The 17,669-nt window shown below is 39.3% G+C and overlaps 1 protein-coding gene across 37 annotated transcripts in view; it reads right to left on the minus strand.

The window, feature by feature from the left end:
- Positions 1-1,413: 1,413 nt before the first annotated feature.
- LYRM9 (LYR motif containing 9) overlaps positions 1,414-17,669 on the minus strand; it is a 41,162-nt gene continuing 24,906 nt past the window's right edge. For 18 of the 37 annotated variants that reach the window (XM_074594223.1, XM_074594215.1, XM_074594218.1 and 15 more), the window contains 3 exons: positions 7,850-7,990; positions 7,058-7,150; positions 1,436-5,874 (listed from right to left, as the gene is read on the minus strand). In XM_074594223.1, the coding sequence (XP_074450324.1) occupies positions 5,857-5,874; positions 7,058-7,150; positions 7,850-7,975 (237 nt within the window). In that variant the 5' untranslated portion in view covers positions 7,976-7,990 and the 3' untranslated portion in view covers positions 1,436-5,856. Of the gene's footprint in view, positions 5,875-7,057; positions 7,151-7,849; positions 7,991-15,623; positions 15,727-17,669 lie in introns of all 37 variants that reach the window. The other 19 variants (XM_074594231.1, XM_074594206.1, XM_074594226.1 and 16 more) reach the window with 5 other exon arrangements.

Consider the following 17,669-nt stretch of genomic DNA (forward strand, 5'->3'; position numbering starts at 1 on the left):
GGAAGCACACAGGTAATAAGGCAGCTCTATCTGATGTTGTGGGGTGGCAGCCGAAAGAGGTATGAGGTAGTGAAACACCCAAATAAAGCTGTCTCAGAAGTTACTGATTAAAGCATTCAAGTTAATCCTTTACAAAATGGACTATCACAGAATATGAAGGCAGATTCTTCTGGGGGAAAAGGCAGGCCGGTGGATAGTTACAGAACAGGGAAGTTCACTTCTTAGGCCTCTCGGTTCATAGGTAAGGACAACACACGGCAGTGCCAGAAGCGTCCCCGTCATACCCTGCTGCCGCACCTACGCGGGCAGCAATGCTCCCTGAAGTGTGCAATGGCCGGGACCTCTCACACAGGTGGTAAATACAAACAACGCTAAGCTCTCAGCTGCAAGTGACAGATGCCTCCGTCTGCTTCTAAACCTTTAAAAACTATTTTAAATATTGAACACAATTATGAGGAATACAGAGAATATTCTTCAAAGAACAGGGTTTTTTTTTAAGTTAATGTGTCTGCCCTGATTAATCACGAGCTGAAAGGAGTATTTGATGACTAGTGTATACTTCAGTTAACACTATTTCATAAAACCTGGCTTGACAGAAGTATAAGATAAATTAATCAAATAATAGAAAAGCTGAAAGATGTGCCAGCTGGCTTGTGCTCAGGACAACACATACTGCCTCTGAGGAGCAGGGAAGTGCAGCAAAGTGACGGACCAAGCAGGCAGCGCAGCACAGTCTTACGCCATTTTCATGTGTTACCCACTTGCTTTAGAACACAGCTCTCGACAGAGACTACCCGCACATTTCAAATAAAGGGATGCTATCGTGGATGACAGAGGGACACTACACTGTGGAGCATAAAGCTCTAAAGGCTCCTTCTTATAGTTTAAGTTCAAGGACTCTTGTAATGGATGAATATTATGATGTTGAACGTGTAAGACACAGCCGCTGTGCTGTCTGTTCGCTTTGCATCTTATCAGAGCTTTATACGAGGGCACAATTTGTAATGCTAAATTAAAAGCTATTCACAAATAAGAAACTGTTTTCCTTAAGAAAAGATCACAGTGAATATTATTTGTTTCTCTCAAAAATAGCATGTATACTTGTTCTTTATAGTATTGCAGTAAAGATCACTTCCTTATGACATTTGAAAACGAACCAAACACCATAGATGGCTTTCTTTAGCATGAAATTCTTAAGCTCACGTGACTCCAAACAAAAAGCAATGCCTGTAACATAAGGAACCAAGTGAAAAAGAGTTTACAAAGTGCTAAAGCTAAAGAATGATATAAAGAATATTCAGTTATTGACAAATGGTGCTAAGCAAAGCCTGGCTTGGCATGGAAGTATTCTATTCAGTACCCACAGGGCTCAAATGACTTTCACTGGCAAGGGTGAACTGAAATCAGTAACAGCTCTGACATAAGAATGTGATCAGAAGTATATACATCTCTTTAACCATGCAAAGTGCAGAATACTATCCTATATTTTAGATAAACTACAAATTAACAATCTTTTCCATACCAAAACCTGGTATCAACATTTTTTTTTTTTAAATGAGGCTCCAAGGCTGCTAATAACACAAGTAGATCCTTTGTCTGTGGGCTTAAGAGCAAGAACCTACACGCTAAACAAAACACACCAACTAACCCACCAGTTAATTGCCATTATTGCAGTCTTTCTAGACATGTCACTTCCATATTCCTAACATACAGATTATTTCCACACAATTTCAGCTTTAAGTTCCTAATTTTATATATATAGAAAAGAAAGTACAGCATCGAATTTGGTTCCGTCCTTAGACTGAATGTTGGTAAGTCTATAAGCTGGAGCTAATGACTAAGAACTTTCTTCTCATTTTCCGTAGCTAAAATGTGATCTAAATAATCTGTTTCTCCATACTTCAAGAATTAAAAGCATGATACCAACCTATTAAGCAGAAGTCTCCCAACTGTCTTTTCCTTGTTCTATTTTTTCTTTTGCATAACCGGCCTCCTGTGAAAACCTCCCTCTAGCTCAACTGACAGAGTTGTTTGTACACAACCTTTGAACAGTTAATTCCACTCAACTAATTGTGCAGGAGTACTTCAGAGAAGTTATTGACCAAGGTCTTACAGTAAACACGCGTGCAAAACTGTTGTTTCTAGAATGTAGTTTATTACATTTGCGCAAACATAACGAAAACCCTCAGGCCAACGAATGGGCAGGTGGTACTATTCCACACTAAAAGTGACGCTGGTAACTGAACGCTTACTATAGGAGTGCTTATCAGTGGGGCCAACAAAACCCAGGGCTTTAACATGACCTTCTGATGGGCCCTTAACCATTCAGTTCTTGCATATACCTATCAACAGCCCATTACTTACCAGAACTGGCATGATATACAAGTACAGAAATGGGTTCCTCATTTCAGTAAAAAGAAACTAAAACGTATTAATAGAATAGGCTTACCCCTTTTTACTGACATTATCCTTTGTTGCGTCAACAGTTTAATCACCTCTGTGAGCTTTTTTTCCTTTTAAACTTTGCAATAGTAATTACAGTATACAACACAGTTCTCATTTATCTCCTCCCTATTACTTAATTTGCACCCAATGTCTTTAATTTCAGAGATTCTGGATGACTGAATATGGAAACACAGATGCACCAGTCTATTTGGTGCTGGTGTTTTCTTTGCAACTGCCATCAGAGAGCCACGGAGGAGACTGACCAACGAAGCGCTCCCCGGTGAGCAGCAGGATTCGAGTCATGCCTGCGACTGTCAAAGTCTTCCCCGCAGTGGGCCCTGGTGGGGATACTAGCAGCTCATCTTAGCACCGTGGTGTTACCACCAAATGAAGCCATTGGTGGAACCAAGAACTGTTCTTCAGTGGCTGGGTGGCAGAGGCCTGCTCAAACAAAAGGTGACCCTGGATACTAAAGAAGAAAACTCAATTTACTGTATAAACTCCCTGGTCAAACAGGCTAGTGACTGGTAAATTAGAGCAACTCCAGGATTAAATGAATTCTAAGTAGAAGTTTTCTGGATAATAATTTTGGTCGAAAGTATTGAAGGTCTGCTTAAATCCCTTTTCAGAGTTCAGGTTCTCATCTACATCTAGGCTAATGTAACATCTCTGGTCTCAAATTATGCTGCTGAAAAAAGAATTTGTGTGATGTCTTGAAAACATAAAAGCCTCGGCCATGCAGCTGAATGACTCTTCAGCCTAGTCATTACAGAAACATGCCTGTCAGATACTGGGGCTACTTTCAGTATTACAAGGAAGTAAATAATTGTTTTAATTGTGTTTCCCTACCACCACAAAAATTATTTGTTCCATAACAGAGTAAATAAAGTTACCTTCACATTATACTTCCATTCTATTATAAGGTTTGTTATTTGGAAAACCAGATTATATTCGTATTAAAAAAAAAAAAAAAAGACTCTGACATCTCATCATGCCCTACAACTGAATCACTGCTGTCAAAATATTTAGTCATGGTGTCTCCTGCCTCAGCAACCATGTTTCCCCTCTGCAGGCTACTAAGAACTGCATGCTCTACCAGCTTCCAAAGACTAAAATTCACAGGTCCCAGTCCTACCATATCAGTTACATCTCTCATACCTTTGGTCTGATGTTCCCATATCTCAGCTGGCACCTCAGACATTTGGAGCTGCAGACATGCCACGGTTGCGCCTTCCAGCTCCTTGGTGCTTTCCCTCTTGAACTATCCATAAATTAAATAACAGGTATATAAATGATTTAGACACATGCGAGTATACTATTTAGTAATTGAAAAAAACATTATGTCTCACACTACATCAGGCTATGGAGGGTTGTTGATCACACTACACTTAAAAGTTCAGGAAACTAGTATGTTTCCACACACTGTTAGTCCCACTGAGTCTTATCATTTTCACTATTGCACTGATACAAAGCTCAGTGCATCTCCATACTACAGACCAAATAGGTATAATAGAACTGGAGTACAGCATGGGTCCCCTGTTTGCAGTTCTTGATCAAAAGTAGCACATTCTGATATCTTCTCTCAAATGTACTTGAGCTTTTTTGTTACAGCGTTCAGTTTCACACTGAATGTTCCTTGTCAACTGCCAGGGTTGAAGTTTTCTATGCTCTACCTTGCACCAAATTATTTTGAAATTTTAAACCAGAATGGCTGCACTTTCAAAAAAACATATTTAAGTAGAAAGGCAAGTGGTTTTCCTCACATGGAGAAGAAAAACTTACACCTACTTTGTTGAGAAACTCTATTACCTTCATGCTTTGTTATCTGCAATTAAGCAGAAGGATGGCCCCAGCATAATACCTGAGTATCTCTGAGGCGCCTGTCAGAAAAGGATTTGAGGAAGAGAATGAAGTAGGGTAGAGAGATAAGATGAGAGAGAACTGAATTAAGGAATATGTAGAACAAGAACAAAAGTTGAGGGTGTATAAGGTGATGTGAAAGGTGTAGGACTAGAGAGAGGAACAATACTGGCGATGGCAAAGCAAAGAATAACAGAGGGCAGGAATTCTTGAAGGGGAGGGTTTAAGGTTAGCAGAAACAATGATAATTTTTTGATACAATACTTTGTGGTACAAATATTTGTTTTCTGCCTCCTTTTATAGCACTTGTCAAATTCTTCTCAACTACTTTGAGGTAGGATTTTTTTTGTTTCCTCCATGGATGAATGAAAAAAAGGAAAACTGGAGCCTAAAAGAGATCCACGTTATCCCTTTAGTTCTATTTTGGCAGGTGAGGAAGCTCAACAATTTAGAAACAGTAAAAAAAATCCCAATCCCCGAATACAGTGGACTTCAGAGACGCAGCGCAGCATGCGCTGCCACCTGGAGGCAGAAAGTCCCAAGTACAGCTAAAAATAAAGGTCATGTTTCAAAAGGAAACTCTTTTACCCCTAAATTAATTTTATTTACGATCGCTAGTATTTCTATTGAATTTTCTCTGATGAAAATCTATTAAGGTAGTGAAAAGACGGTCTTTTTAAGAAGGACATGGACTCCCACTTTTAAAGGACGTTTATTACATGTTGGAAGAAGTTGTGAAGGCCATTATGTGTGTACAACATTGCACATTTCAGTGATTATACTATTCAGTGCACAGAACCTGTATGAATGGCGTCTATTTTCACGAGAGTTTAGATATTAGGGTGACAGGCACCTATCTGTAAACAAGACAACCATTCAGTCTCACAATCCTTGTTCAAGCGCAAACCTACAGAGTAGAATGAGGATGTCCCCGTAGCACGGATAAGCAAGTGGAAATACTGTAGTTCAAGTTTCAGATGGGCCGACAGTTCTTATGGGTGTGTCCTCCGCTCAGTAGCCTTTGCTTTTGTGTCTGCTACCAGATGAAAACCAGACCTGTGCTCTGGTCATACCTCTGCTCCCCTCTGAAAACAACCTACGGGCCTGACAGAGGAGAATCTGATCAAGAGAAGAGACATTTGCTCTGATCCTCAATGAGCATTTCTCAGGTTTGCAGGTTCCCAGCATAGAACTTTATGCTCAGATACTAGTTAAATACAAGTTAATGACTTGTACACCATTTTTACTCTCAGTAAGCTTTCCTGAGAAGCAATCTGCGTTATGCAAATCTTAGACAAGTTTAGGCTTTAAGCTAAAGTTTGTGATTATACAAGCTAATAATTTGAACCTAGACAGTGCCTTTTAATCAACTGACACAAATAGCTTCAGAAATATTAATTTAGCTTCATGACATCCCAATGAGATACAAATTATTGTATTTGTATTATCTAAGAGAAAACTCCAGGCAATAACTACAATATAATAGTGGGCTTGACTGCAAGTCCTCTAAGGATGTTTACCAATGACATTCTTGTCTTCATCATTCCTCTTCTACTTCTGTTTTTTATACTAAAAAAAAAAGAAAAAAGCAAGAAACAGTTATCCGTGGGAACAGCACGTAACTAAAAGTAACAGTTAATACTGACAAGGACTTACAACCTTCTTCATGATCTACATAAAGTTATCTCAGTTTCCTTTAAGTTAGATTGAAATGTGATAGGCTTCCCCTCTACAATATAAAATAATGCTTCTTGGCAGGCACTGTTAATCCAATCCTCCTCTCGCACAGTTCAATTTCCAGTTTTCCATTGAAGCAGACTACAACCTCTGTATCAGAATCAGAATGAGCCTTTTCATAATTGTAAAGAGAATAAAATCAGATTCAGGCACAGACAGTTATTCACTAGGCTGTAACTGCTGGGATTTGGCTTCTGCTATAATTTTATAATCTATGACTAATCTGTGCTTGCTCCTGTAACACTTCTCATTTGGATTTCAAGGACTGGCAGAGAGAAGGACTTAACAGTCATTTAGTAAATTAAATCACAGATATTTAGAGCAAGCTGAACTTTTGACTTGTTTCATTATACTGAGAAATGCATGTTAACGTATCGTGCTCCCCAGCCAGATTTACATCCAAGAAGTCCAGGTGACTCTCAGCTGTCTAACAGTAAATAGTCTTCAGTCTTTTACCCAAGAAACCAGTTTGAGTGGTATCTTTCAGTGCTGTGGTAGCAGAGAGGCATTTCCACTGGGTGACAACTATGGCACAAGTAAAGCAATTACCACAGTTTTGCCACTACGGCGTCTAACCCTGATCTGCACAGCCACAGGCAAGATTGGAGAAAAAAATAAATTGTTCTGGGAGTTTATGTAAACTGACGAAGAGACAATAGATTCCTGTTAGGGAAGCAGCTGATGCATATCCACAAACTGTGGCTTGCAAAATACGGTAGTTTTTTTTCCTCTGTAACAGAGTTATACTAGCCACCACTGCTGAAATTTAATATAATTCTTCATGAAAACAAAGATTTATACAGAGACCAACTTAAAACATCATTGGTTCTAAAAAATACATGTAAGTTTATATCACAAAGAAAAATTTTTATACAAGAACTATCACAATCATAAATCCCTAGTGGCCAAGAACTTCCTTTCACCCAGGCATCCAGGACAATGGAACAGTTTGCGATGTTTCCTTCTTTGATCTGAACTGAGAGAGTGCAAAATTTAGACAACCTGATGCACTTACTTTATTCATGACCCAGTCAGCATCTTCAATGGCTCTCTTAATAATCTGCTGGATTCTCTCAGGATTGTCTTCATCTGCATGAACCTTGAAGCTCTGCAACATTCAAAGAGTTACACTAACTGACTGACAGCAACAGCTGTCAAAATAAGGATCACTTTAAAATCTCAAAAAAAAGAATTTGATACCAACAAACTGTTAATCTGAAAAGGGAAAAATATACTTTGTAGCACCTGGCTGTGCTATTTCCATAACAAGTCTTGTCAAATGTAATTTCATATTAAGTATTTTACACCTTTCATCAGCCAAAAAAACCCAGAGAACTTCAATTCTGGACAACAACTGAAACTGTTTGGTAGGTTAAAACTAGAAAAACACGGAACAGGTATATCAAAGGCATGAAATTACTTCCATATGAACAATTAGAATATATTTACCCAGACAGGGAGGAACATATTTACACTAAAAAATGACTGACAAGGAACCAGTAAGTGCCACCATCAAAGACGTGTTTAGGTGAGTAGGGAATGATTGTTCACTCTCTTGACTAACACAAGAATTAGAGATGAAATCCAAGGAAAATAATAGGTGGTTTCTGATTCAAAGCAAACAGGAAGAAATGCTCCTTCACATACTCCCAATATAATCCTTCAAATCCACTAATGTTTCGAGCTTGTAGAGGAATAATTTTTAAAGTGCCAGGAGTTACAAGAAGCTGGTCCAAACTGAAGAGGGAGAAAAACAAAACCAAAACACCGCAGCACTGAATTCCACCAACAGAAATCTGTTTCTCACCTGCCTGACTGCATGTCTGTAATGCTGACGAATATTCTCTTCAGGAAGGTGCTTACAGCATCGAAGCAGGTAACGATACAACTGCAGAGAGTTCTGAACTAACTCAGCATTCGGTAGCGGGGCCATTATCAAGCTTTTTAGCTGTTGAAAATAAAAAACACAAATCAAAATACCTCATGAATTTTATGAAAAACACAGAAATAAAAGTGTAATGTAATTTTACCACAACGAAAACAGGGCCAGCAAATTAAGGTTTTAAGGTTTAGCAGCATAATTTGAAGAAACCTGAGACGAAAACACAATATGAAATGAATCAGAACTTGCTTAGTTTATGGACAGATGGGGGTTAGTGGTCATTGACCAAGGTATTAAAATACTAAAGCATGCAGTTCGTGCAAGATCACTTTACGATGGTAACATTAAGGTGTATTGCAATATTACATTTTTTCTACTTTAAGAAAAGACCCACAGAGTAAGCTGCTATCAGCATATGAAGCAGTATCACAGCCTCAGGGGAGTTTTCTACTTGATAAACCATAATTCTTAGATGCATTCAAGCTTCCAGTGCTTTCCTTGAGCATCCATAAGAGTCCTTCCACGTGGTGACACTGCAGAACAAGGACGCTCATAATTGCTACAAGTGGTGTTGGAATTTAACAGTATTTCCTACTATTGTTGTTGTCTCAAAAATATCTTGTGAGCCAGCCTATGAATGTCAGGCTTTAAGTTGAGATACCATGTATAAATATAGGAGAAGACAGGCAAAAATACTGTTAGGTTTGAAATTTTCCATATTTTTTTGGTAACAGCAACAGGAAAAGAACAAATCTAACAAGTTTCACCTCCAGAACTATACTTACATATTGTAACAATAAGTCCATCCAAGCTATATAAAGTGCTAATCGAATACTGTAAATGACTTGTCATTTAACAGATGGTTACCATCTGCAGAGAACTAAATTAACATTTGGGAAAAAGCACTTTTACATCATTACTCTTAAGAATAAAGATAATAAATAAGTAACGGAATAATGAAGTAGGTGTATGGCATTATTTTAGCACCCGTTATGATACTTACTCATCATTTAGAAGATTTTTTTCCTTTTTCTTAAGTAACTTAAGTCCTTCAGCCAAATTTATTGCAGAATAGAACAGCACAGCTATCGCGGGCTCTATCACGGTAGGTACTATATATACATACGTATCTAATGAAGAAGTTTCTGCCACAAAGAACTTACAAGGCAGACTAATGACAAGTCATAAGACGAGGTAGAACAAGGCAGATGAGCCAAACAGGTGGGATGGGAATGGGGAGGAGGTGGCAGTAACAGGAGCCTGTTTTTGTGTAGACTAACAGAGCACACAATACAGCTCGCCACCTGCTCACTGGTACCAACAGCCCAGTTTTATAACACTAGTTTTTAAGGACCTGCAGAAACACTGTGAGTCACAGCTGATGGGTGCTATGGGGGCCCCTAAAAAGGCTCTGGTGACACGTCAGAAAAAGGTTTTCCAGCCTCCAAGGGAAAGAGCTGACTGTCTTAAGGAAGCGCTTAACGGGGTTACTATCTCCGGAGCTGATGATGTAAATTATTAAAACTAATTTTAAGATATACAATAGGCTTAATAGGTATAAACCTCTGAAGAACTATGTCAGGATCCCTCTCCTGCTTATTTATACTGACATCTTTCCTTACATCTGGAACAGGTTCTGTGTTGCTCATTTGTGACTTTACTCAGTCACTTTAGCAACACTTTCAACAAGCAAAGCCCTTTCCCCAAAGTATTAGATTTATGACAAAAATGATAGATTTATGACAAACGGTACTCCAAAATTAATGCTGATCACAGTGACTGACTCCCTAGTGAAAAATACCCAGAAAAATTACAAAAATCCCAATATGCCGCATTTTTTGTGATTGCAATGAGCTGAAGGATCCATCTATGGTGCTGTTTACCCTGAGTCTGCTATTAATGTTATAAAAAACCCAACCAAGCAAAAAAAGGCTGTTGGGCCCCAAGATCTGTAAACACCACTATAATGGCGGTGATGACTTTCCACTGGAGCTAATACAACACAGCTTGTCAGCTACCTGCACAAGATTCAGCTTGGTCATCTCCTTAATTAATCATAGGTTAATGAATACCTATTCAGGGGATCTTGGAAAGAAAAGTATGATAAAGGCCATTCCCAAGATGGATAAATAGGTGATGCCAATGTCAAATACGGCAACTGGAAATCCTGTTATTTTGTATTGTGCTGGTAGTGCCCCATCCAGTGCAAGGAGGGATAATGCACATCATGGAAAGCCAAAAGGTGGATTAAATTTAACATTTAAGATAACAACTTTGACTTGGTTGTTCTCATCTTTCTCCAGTATCTAAAACTGACCGGTGGTTTTCTGAGCTTCGAGCTTCATGGGGTGTGTCTGCTTTTGAATACTTGATATGTGCTATCAGTAAAGTACGAGAGATGAGGTAAGACTTCACAATCATCCCTCCTGAGAATTATTCACAGCCAAAATATGGTTTCCATTAGCTTTCACGAACAATTAGAAAACCATTTGTCCATCCTGAGGGCAATACGTTGGCTCTACACTGCTGCTGCAATCTTTTCATTCCGCTTGTTTGATTCCAGTTCTGGTTTTTTGTACTCGTTTGATAAAAGCCATTCGGCCTCACACACTACAGGAACTGGATACTGTCCAAAAAAACCCCACCCCATACGTAGGGCAGAAAGACGTTATAAAAATTCAGAAATATAGACCAAGAGCTGACTTTTCAAAATGGTTTCGGTCTAGTCCAGACTAGTCCAACTGGTAACTCACTTTCCAAGTACACAAGATGTGCTAATTATGGCTTTACCTAAAAAGTTCAGTTTAAAATACCAATCAGAATACCCCCAGACTTCAAAACGCTCATCTCTTGTTTCCTTCTAATCTTTTTTCTCTAAAATACCATTTTCTCTTTGCAGTGAAACCTATGCTGGGCATCAGCTCCATGCATTTTTTGGTTTGGATTCATTCACTTTGGCATTTGAGTACAGGAGGTGATTATACTCTCGATAGTCAGAGAGATCCCTGCATTTCCCCCTCCAACCAGTAGAAAGATAAGCAACTCCAAAATGCGTTTCAAATAATATATAGACTGAATTATTGCCTTTCTCTCCATTGAACATAGACTGAATAACAAAAGAATTATAGTATAGATCCTGCAGTTAAAAGCCTAAATTAGGTAGGATGATTCCAAGTCTGTGTCCCATTTTGAAAATAGAAATATAATCATCAAATGGTTTGGGTTGGAAGGGACATTTGAAGATCACCTAGTCCAAGCCCCTCACCACGGGCAGAGACATCTTTCAATAGGTCAGGTCACTCAAAGCGACTTTGAACACTTCCAATGATGGGTCAATAATATATAATATGATATCAAATAACATCAATATTATAAAAGAGCTTGTTCATAGCAGTTCTCAGTTTGGTTTTGGCATACTGGACACCTCCTGGTATACCACTCCATCTGACTTACGTTTCAAGTGCTGAAGGCCTCAACAGTTACCTCAAGCAGGTAAATGTACATGCTGTTATTTTTCTAAGTGCCACAGGGCCTTCGATCCTGGGGCTTCTCTTACAGCAGAGCGAGCTGAGGGCACATTTCCAGCGTACACCTTTCACTCCACCCTTGACATCACTCTCAGCACTAACTTCCTTCCTTGACTTCTTTTCTAAAGTTGTTTTCTTCAGAACCTTTCCGATACAAATGGACTTTCAAAATAGATTCTGGTACCCTCCTTCAGTTCCTTCCTGGCACTCAGCTCAGGGATATCTCTGCATATCCCATTTCATGCCAGTGAGAACACAAACAAAATGTTGAAAATCGTCTTGTTTTGTTATGCAAATGCCTTTGCTTTTGCTTTCCTTTCCTGCTTAGGATATTTAGTGTCACTTGACATCTGGTTCTTTCTCCCCTACTATTTAAATTGAACTTTCAGTGTGCAACTGGTATTACCTTTTCAATTAAAGTATTTTGAGATTGCCAATTTACACCATATGTTGTAAGAAACATTTACTATACAAACATGATGCTAAATCCCCTCCTTCAGTTTTCTCCTGGCATTTAGTACTGCAGGTGACAAAACTGAGAACAACATATGTAGAGTGAGTAATATTCCTGACAGATACTGATAATTCAAGGGATTCTCTCACAACAATATTCAATTTATAGAAGCAGATATCAATGTTTGTCTTTTTCAGAGGAACTGGGATGTAAGGATTTGGGGTTTTGATCAATATCTAGATTTACTTTTCTTTCGTAACAAGAAATTAAAGAATACAGTAACATACATGTTGCCTTTCTTTGGTAGCCTTCAATTTTTTACCATATGAAGTTACACAGGGGGAAGCGAGACCTTCTCAATAAAGTTTGGATGTCCTCTGTGTATCTAACTCTGTATTTCTCTGTTTTACCAACACTTTTGAACAAGAACTGCATTAACAGTTGCAGTTATAAAAAGAAGGAAAATGAAAAACAGAAAACAGCCACAAGGCATGCAAGAAAAAAAAAATGCCATGTTAATGGCCCAGCGATTGTCAAGGTTATCTGTCAGTCAATTAAAGCCTGATTAATCACATCACTTTAGTAAAGAATAAAGTGCCTTCTAGAGTCTTTCTAGAGTCTGTTACAAAAAAATACTGAAGCTTAAGAATTACTATTTAGAGATGTTGCACCCACAGATATCTATCTAGCTTTACGTATTTCTGGATCCCCTATTACTGTATCCCAAGCATCTCCCAGTGTCTGATACAGACACAGGAACACCGCTCTGAGACTGCAGACTGCTCTCATCAATAGGAAACAAGGCACAGAAGTTAATTGACCAGACCAGCTTCACACAGGATACTTTTGGCTACAACCAATGTTTTCCTTTTCTCCTTCCTTCAGTGCAGTTGCACATATTCTCCAACTCTGAAATTCAAGCTTTAATACAGCTAGTTTGTTGTTTAGAACCCAAATGGCTACACCTCGAGTTGGGCAATTTCCATGCCAGAGTACCTGAAGCCATCCGAGTTCCTTGCTGTGCCCCACAACCATGACTTGACATGGGGAGCAACGCTAACATGGTCAGCAGAGCCATGAAAAAAAACATTATCTGTGAAACATCAAAATTCCCGTATTTAATGAAAAGCATTCATGGAAGGAAGGAAAAAGTTGCTACAGTAATAAGCCCTACTTCTTGAAATGATAAACCCACATACATGTTAAAGCTATGAGATGAAGAGCTTTGTTTACGCAAGTGATAGGGCACTGCAATCACTGACTGAGTTACCAACACAGAAGTAGCGCTACAAGTGAGAAGATCAAGACCATCTGCGCACTTAGATGTAAGCCAACCCCTCACTCCACTACATGGCAGATTCAAGTGTGTCCTGGGTCTACACTCAACTCTCTGAACTCGGTGCAAATTAGAACTGGGCATAGGATTCAACTTGCTACTTACACAGAACCTATGCGAATATGTTATCATTCGGTACATAAATCTAGAATATGCATTTGGATTCAAGCTGATCTGAACCTAAGTTAAACTTTATAAACAGGTTTTTTTTGGCTAGATCCTTAGCTGGTAAGAATTGGTATAGTTCTGCTGACCCTAAGAACCTGAACCTGTATTTCACATGTTCCCACTAAATACAGCAAAGCACCTCAAATCAATACAGATCCCAAAATACACTTTGGGACTAGAGCCAATTTGTTGAGTTGTTTCTAGGCTTTGATGTGTAAACTCATCATATGTCATTGTGCTCTAATTAAACCTAAGTGATGCAATAGATTTCCTGACAGAAGCAACGATCCCTCATGTGTTGGGAATGTATAGGACAGCTTGCTTCAGCATAAAGAAAATAAGCTATGGGAGAGAGAGCAAGAAACCACAGTCACGTAAACATATGAATATGGAAGGATTAAAACTGATCAATGGAATTGAAAGTGTTGTTTCACTATAGGTAATTAGGAATTTTCCGCTGCAGTAATTTTTCATAGGAAAAACACAAACTGTTGAATCAAAATTGTGTGACAAATATATTTAAACTGACGAATTTTGGAGAAAAAAAAAATCCTTCACCTTCCCACAAATACTGGACTGTCTAATAGATTTGAAGATTGAAGTTTTCATCAGGTCTAGTTATCAAACATACATTGTACAAGGCTTCCATACTGAAAGAACAAAAAAAATATCCTGAGTTCTGACAGATTCATAGCTGCAAAAATGTTACAAGCTTTGTGGCATGGATGAACTTCACAGGGAAGTTTATCACCAAAGATCTGTATTTTTCTGAGCATTAACATCAGTGTTTCCAATATCATTTCCAGTGAAGTTTTCACTGGAAATCTACCACAGCACATGGAAAACTGGATGGTTATTTTGGTAAAATAACTGTTTAATGAGAAATAATCTTATGACCTGACCCACTATTACATTCTAAGATACCAGGGGACTGTACGAGTACAACTCAACAGCGAATAGACCCTGAAAGCAGGTAAGACTACACCTCGCACTCATACACCCCACAACTCTGGAGAATTTGCGTTACTACTGTAATTTGCCCCTAACTTAGCACAAAAGGACAACGAAGCACAATAAGAATCTGCACTAGTGCCTTTTGTTCTAAAAACATGCCCCCTTGCATCCCACAAATGTTACCATTTTTATCTGCCAAGAAAAAAAACCTTGACCTCACAAAATCTGGCTATAATCCTGACCAATAATGTAAATCTCCTTCTGATAACTTAAATATCATGCATAGCACAACAAACAAACTATCTAAACCAAGAATTGTTGAGTCAGAAATAAAATAATCCGCTAATTGTGCTTTTCTGGAATGGATGACTGTATAATGTCCTAATCAGAAGGCTGAAATCACATTTGCATTTAGATAAAGCCCTGTTTAAAAAGAGACAAGTATAAAAGGAGACACTGAGACTATTGTGGCATTTCTCTGCATTGCATAATCATTTACATTCCTGATAATGATATTCAGATAGCGAAGCAAAGGCTGACCAAAGCCAATTAATCTTGCACTCCGCTTTCGCGAGCCTGTCAATTGACCCAGTGTATAGCCGAGCCCCCAATGACACTGATATGACACTACACCCCTGCTCTCAGATGGGGGGGTTCTGCTATTGTGACTGTTTTTCAAGCAAATCCCTACGGCTCAACGGTTAGAATCGCAATCCCTCCAGGCTACTTAAACGGCCACCAAAGTTGGGCTTCAGGGACTGGAAGCGTTAATTAAGGGACTACATGGGTTACCTGAGCTGTTGCTGTTTACAGGTTGGCTCCCCCTTCCCTCTCTTCCCCCCAGTATACAGGCTGGAGATGCTATTTCTTATTACTTCAAAGTGTTACATCTCTAGAAGTCTAACTTGGGAATTTATTATTCCCTATCCTAGTCAAATCTCATGATCTTTAAAGCACTGATTTTACAGTATCCTAGTAAAGTAGCACAGTAGTATTAGATCCATTTTTAACAATGAGGAACCAAGACAGGCCTGAATTCCACTCAGCTAATTTGGCCCCTTCACAGACACAAAGCCAGCCTGGGGCACGGTCTTGCCAGCTCACTGTAGTCCAGTGAGACACATACTCACTTCCACGGGGCAACAAAGCCCCCAAGGTGTTGAATACCAGCCACAAAGTGGTGTTCAGCAGAAGGGAGCTGGGTTCCTACTGCCTGCCTCGGCATTCTGACCATGGAACCACCTCTCACGATAAACTTACCTTTATGATCAGGTTCTCTCTCTGCTGGGGAACGCTTTGCCGTTGACCATTGCCATCCCACACAACGCCAAGCACACAAAACAGAAGTTGGAGGGAAAAGAAACTAGAAATGGAGAGATAGAACCACTTGATACTATCTTTTTACTGTTTGCTCTGTATTACTGAAGGTACCTGTGGGATCCAAAACCTGGTACCAAGTGTTTGCAGCTGGCTCCAGGCTCTTGCTCCCAATTGTCTGCTACATGAGTTGATGACACTGCATGTTCAAGAATAAATTCCTTAAAAAAACCTCTGAACCAAAACCCATACCATCTCCCTGGGTGTTAGTAGGCTGTGTTTGGACTCAATCAAAAAAATCACTGAGAAGTACAGAGTGAATTTTACAAATTAGGATTAAGAAAACAAACTCTAACAAAAAAATTAATCAAAGAAAAACAAATGCAAAGAATCTATCGAGTAGCATTAATTTAGTTTTAATTAGGAAGATGCTTCAGAATATTCCCAGCAGTATAAAGCCTCGTAAAACAGCAGAGAAATGGACTGTTTTTCAAACCTATGTGTGACTTTAGCTATCTTGGTAATTCAGTGTTGAATTTGGAACATCTTATACAGTTATCTAACGTGCCAAAATTGTATGTCCTCCTTGAAGTGTCCAATAACAGACTCTGCATGAAAAAAATCACTAGTGAACTTACTATTACGAATTCATAGCCAGGTTCTGTAACCTGACTCATTATGCCTTCACTGGACCTGCTTTTATTAGTATGAATACAGATTCCAAAAGTGATATTTGTGCAAAATTAGATGGTAAAATCTTCTGAAAAAATTACTACAGGAAAGTAATAATCAAAGTGCCAGATTAAGAATGAAATTGGAAGCCTCTTGAAACCTCTTTAACCACAAAACATCTTGGTTCATGTTTTGCCATCAGTCCAGGAAGACACCCAAGTGGAGTGCTGCTGCTTGGAAGGATCCCTTACTCTTTTGCCTTAGAATTCGGCTACATCTGTCCTCCCTCCCAGGTTTCACAGCTTCCCAGGAAAGGCCTACGACTCTGGGCTCTAACTTTTAAAATACACTTCTTACCTACTGCAAAGTCCTGTTTCAGTGAACTATCTGCCTTCTCCGGCTGTTACACTGCACAGTATTTCCTTTATTCCCTAGTAGGTCACAGGAGAGTGAGGAGCGCGCTGTGTTCAAGGCCAGCTCTGTGGGTCCTGCTGCCCCAGGCAAACCAGCAAACGTCCGTCCCTACCAAGTCACATCCACTCAGAGCTACGGAACGTCCTGCAGCCCTGGGCAATGCCTGCCCTGTAGATAGACCCCGTCTCGTGTATGGGTGAGCATGTACAATGCTGAAGTCACTTTCTAATAAACACATCTCTCTGGCATGCTGGGCTTTTATTAAGATCTGCTGTTTTGATGTGATCACTTCTGACGAGCTGTGGCCTGTTATTGTTGTGGATTTTGTCCTTTCTAAATATGATCTGTAAAGTCCTGTCGCACAAATGATGATAGCCAGTCTTGTTCTGTTCAATTCTATCTCTGTTCTTCTCCGCGTTGTGCTGTGTTTGATGCATGAGGCAGAGAAGCAGCGTCAAATGACAGTGCCACAGCAGCACATTTTGGGGCACAGCCCTGCAGTGAAACATTAGCTTTACACAGTATTAGTAGAGCATACGGGGATTAAGAACTGGCTAAATGACAGATCTCAAAGATCTGTTTGTTGACAAGGAATCACCATTGGTTGGGCATCCTTCTTGCAGTTCTATAGCATCAGCATTAGGCCTAATGCTATGCACCATTATCAGCAGCTGCCTCCCTGAAAATGTAAAATTAGAATTGGTAGAACTAGAGGATGACAGATTGCTAAAGCATGACAGATTGCTAGAGCTGTACATAACGACATCGGGGCGATCAGAGAGAATGTGGTAAATTTCTGGATAAACTAGGTCCGAAGTTGTGCTTTAATACACCTGAACATCATGCAAATAACTCTAAGTGCAGGTTACACCTACACAATAGGGAACCACAGCCCAGAAGGGA

Source organism: Larus michahellis, chromosome 7 (genome assembly GCF_964199755.1).
Source record: "Larus michahellis chromosome 7, bLarMic1.1, whole genome shotgun sequence".
In the NCBI taxonomy this organism is placed as follows: domain Eukaryota; kingdom Metazoa; phylum Chordata; class Aves; order Charadriiformes; family Laridae; genus Larus; species Larus michahellis.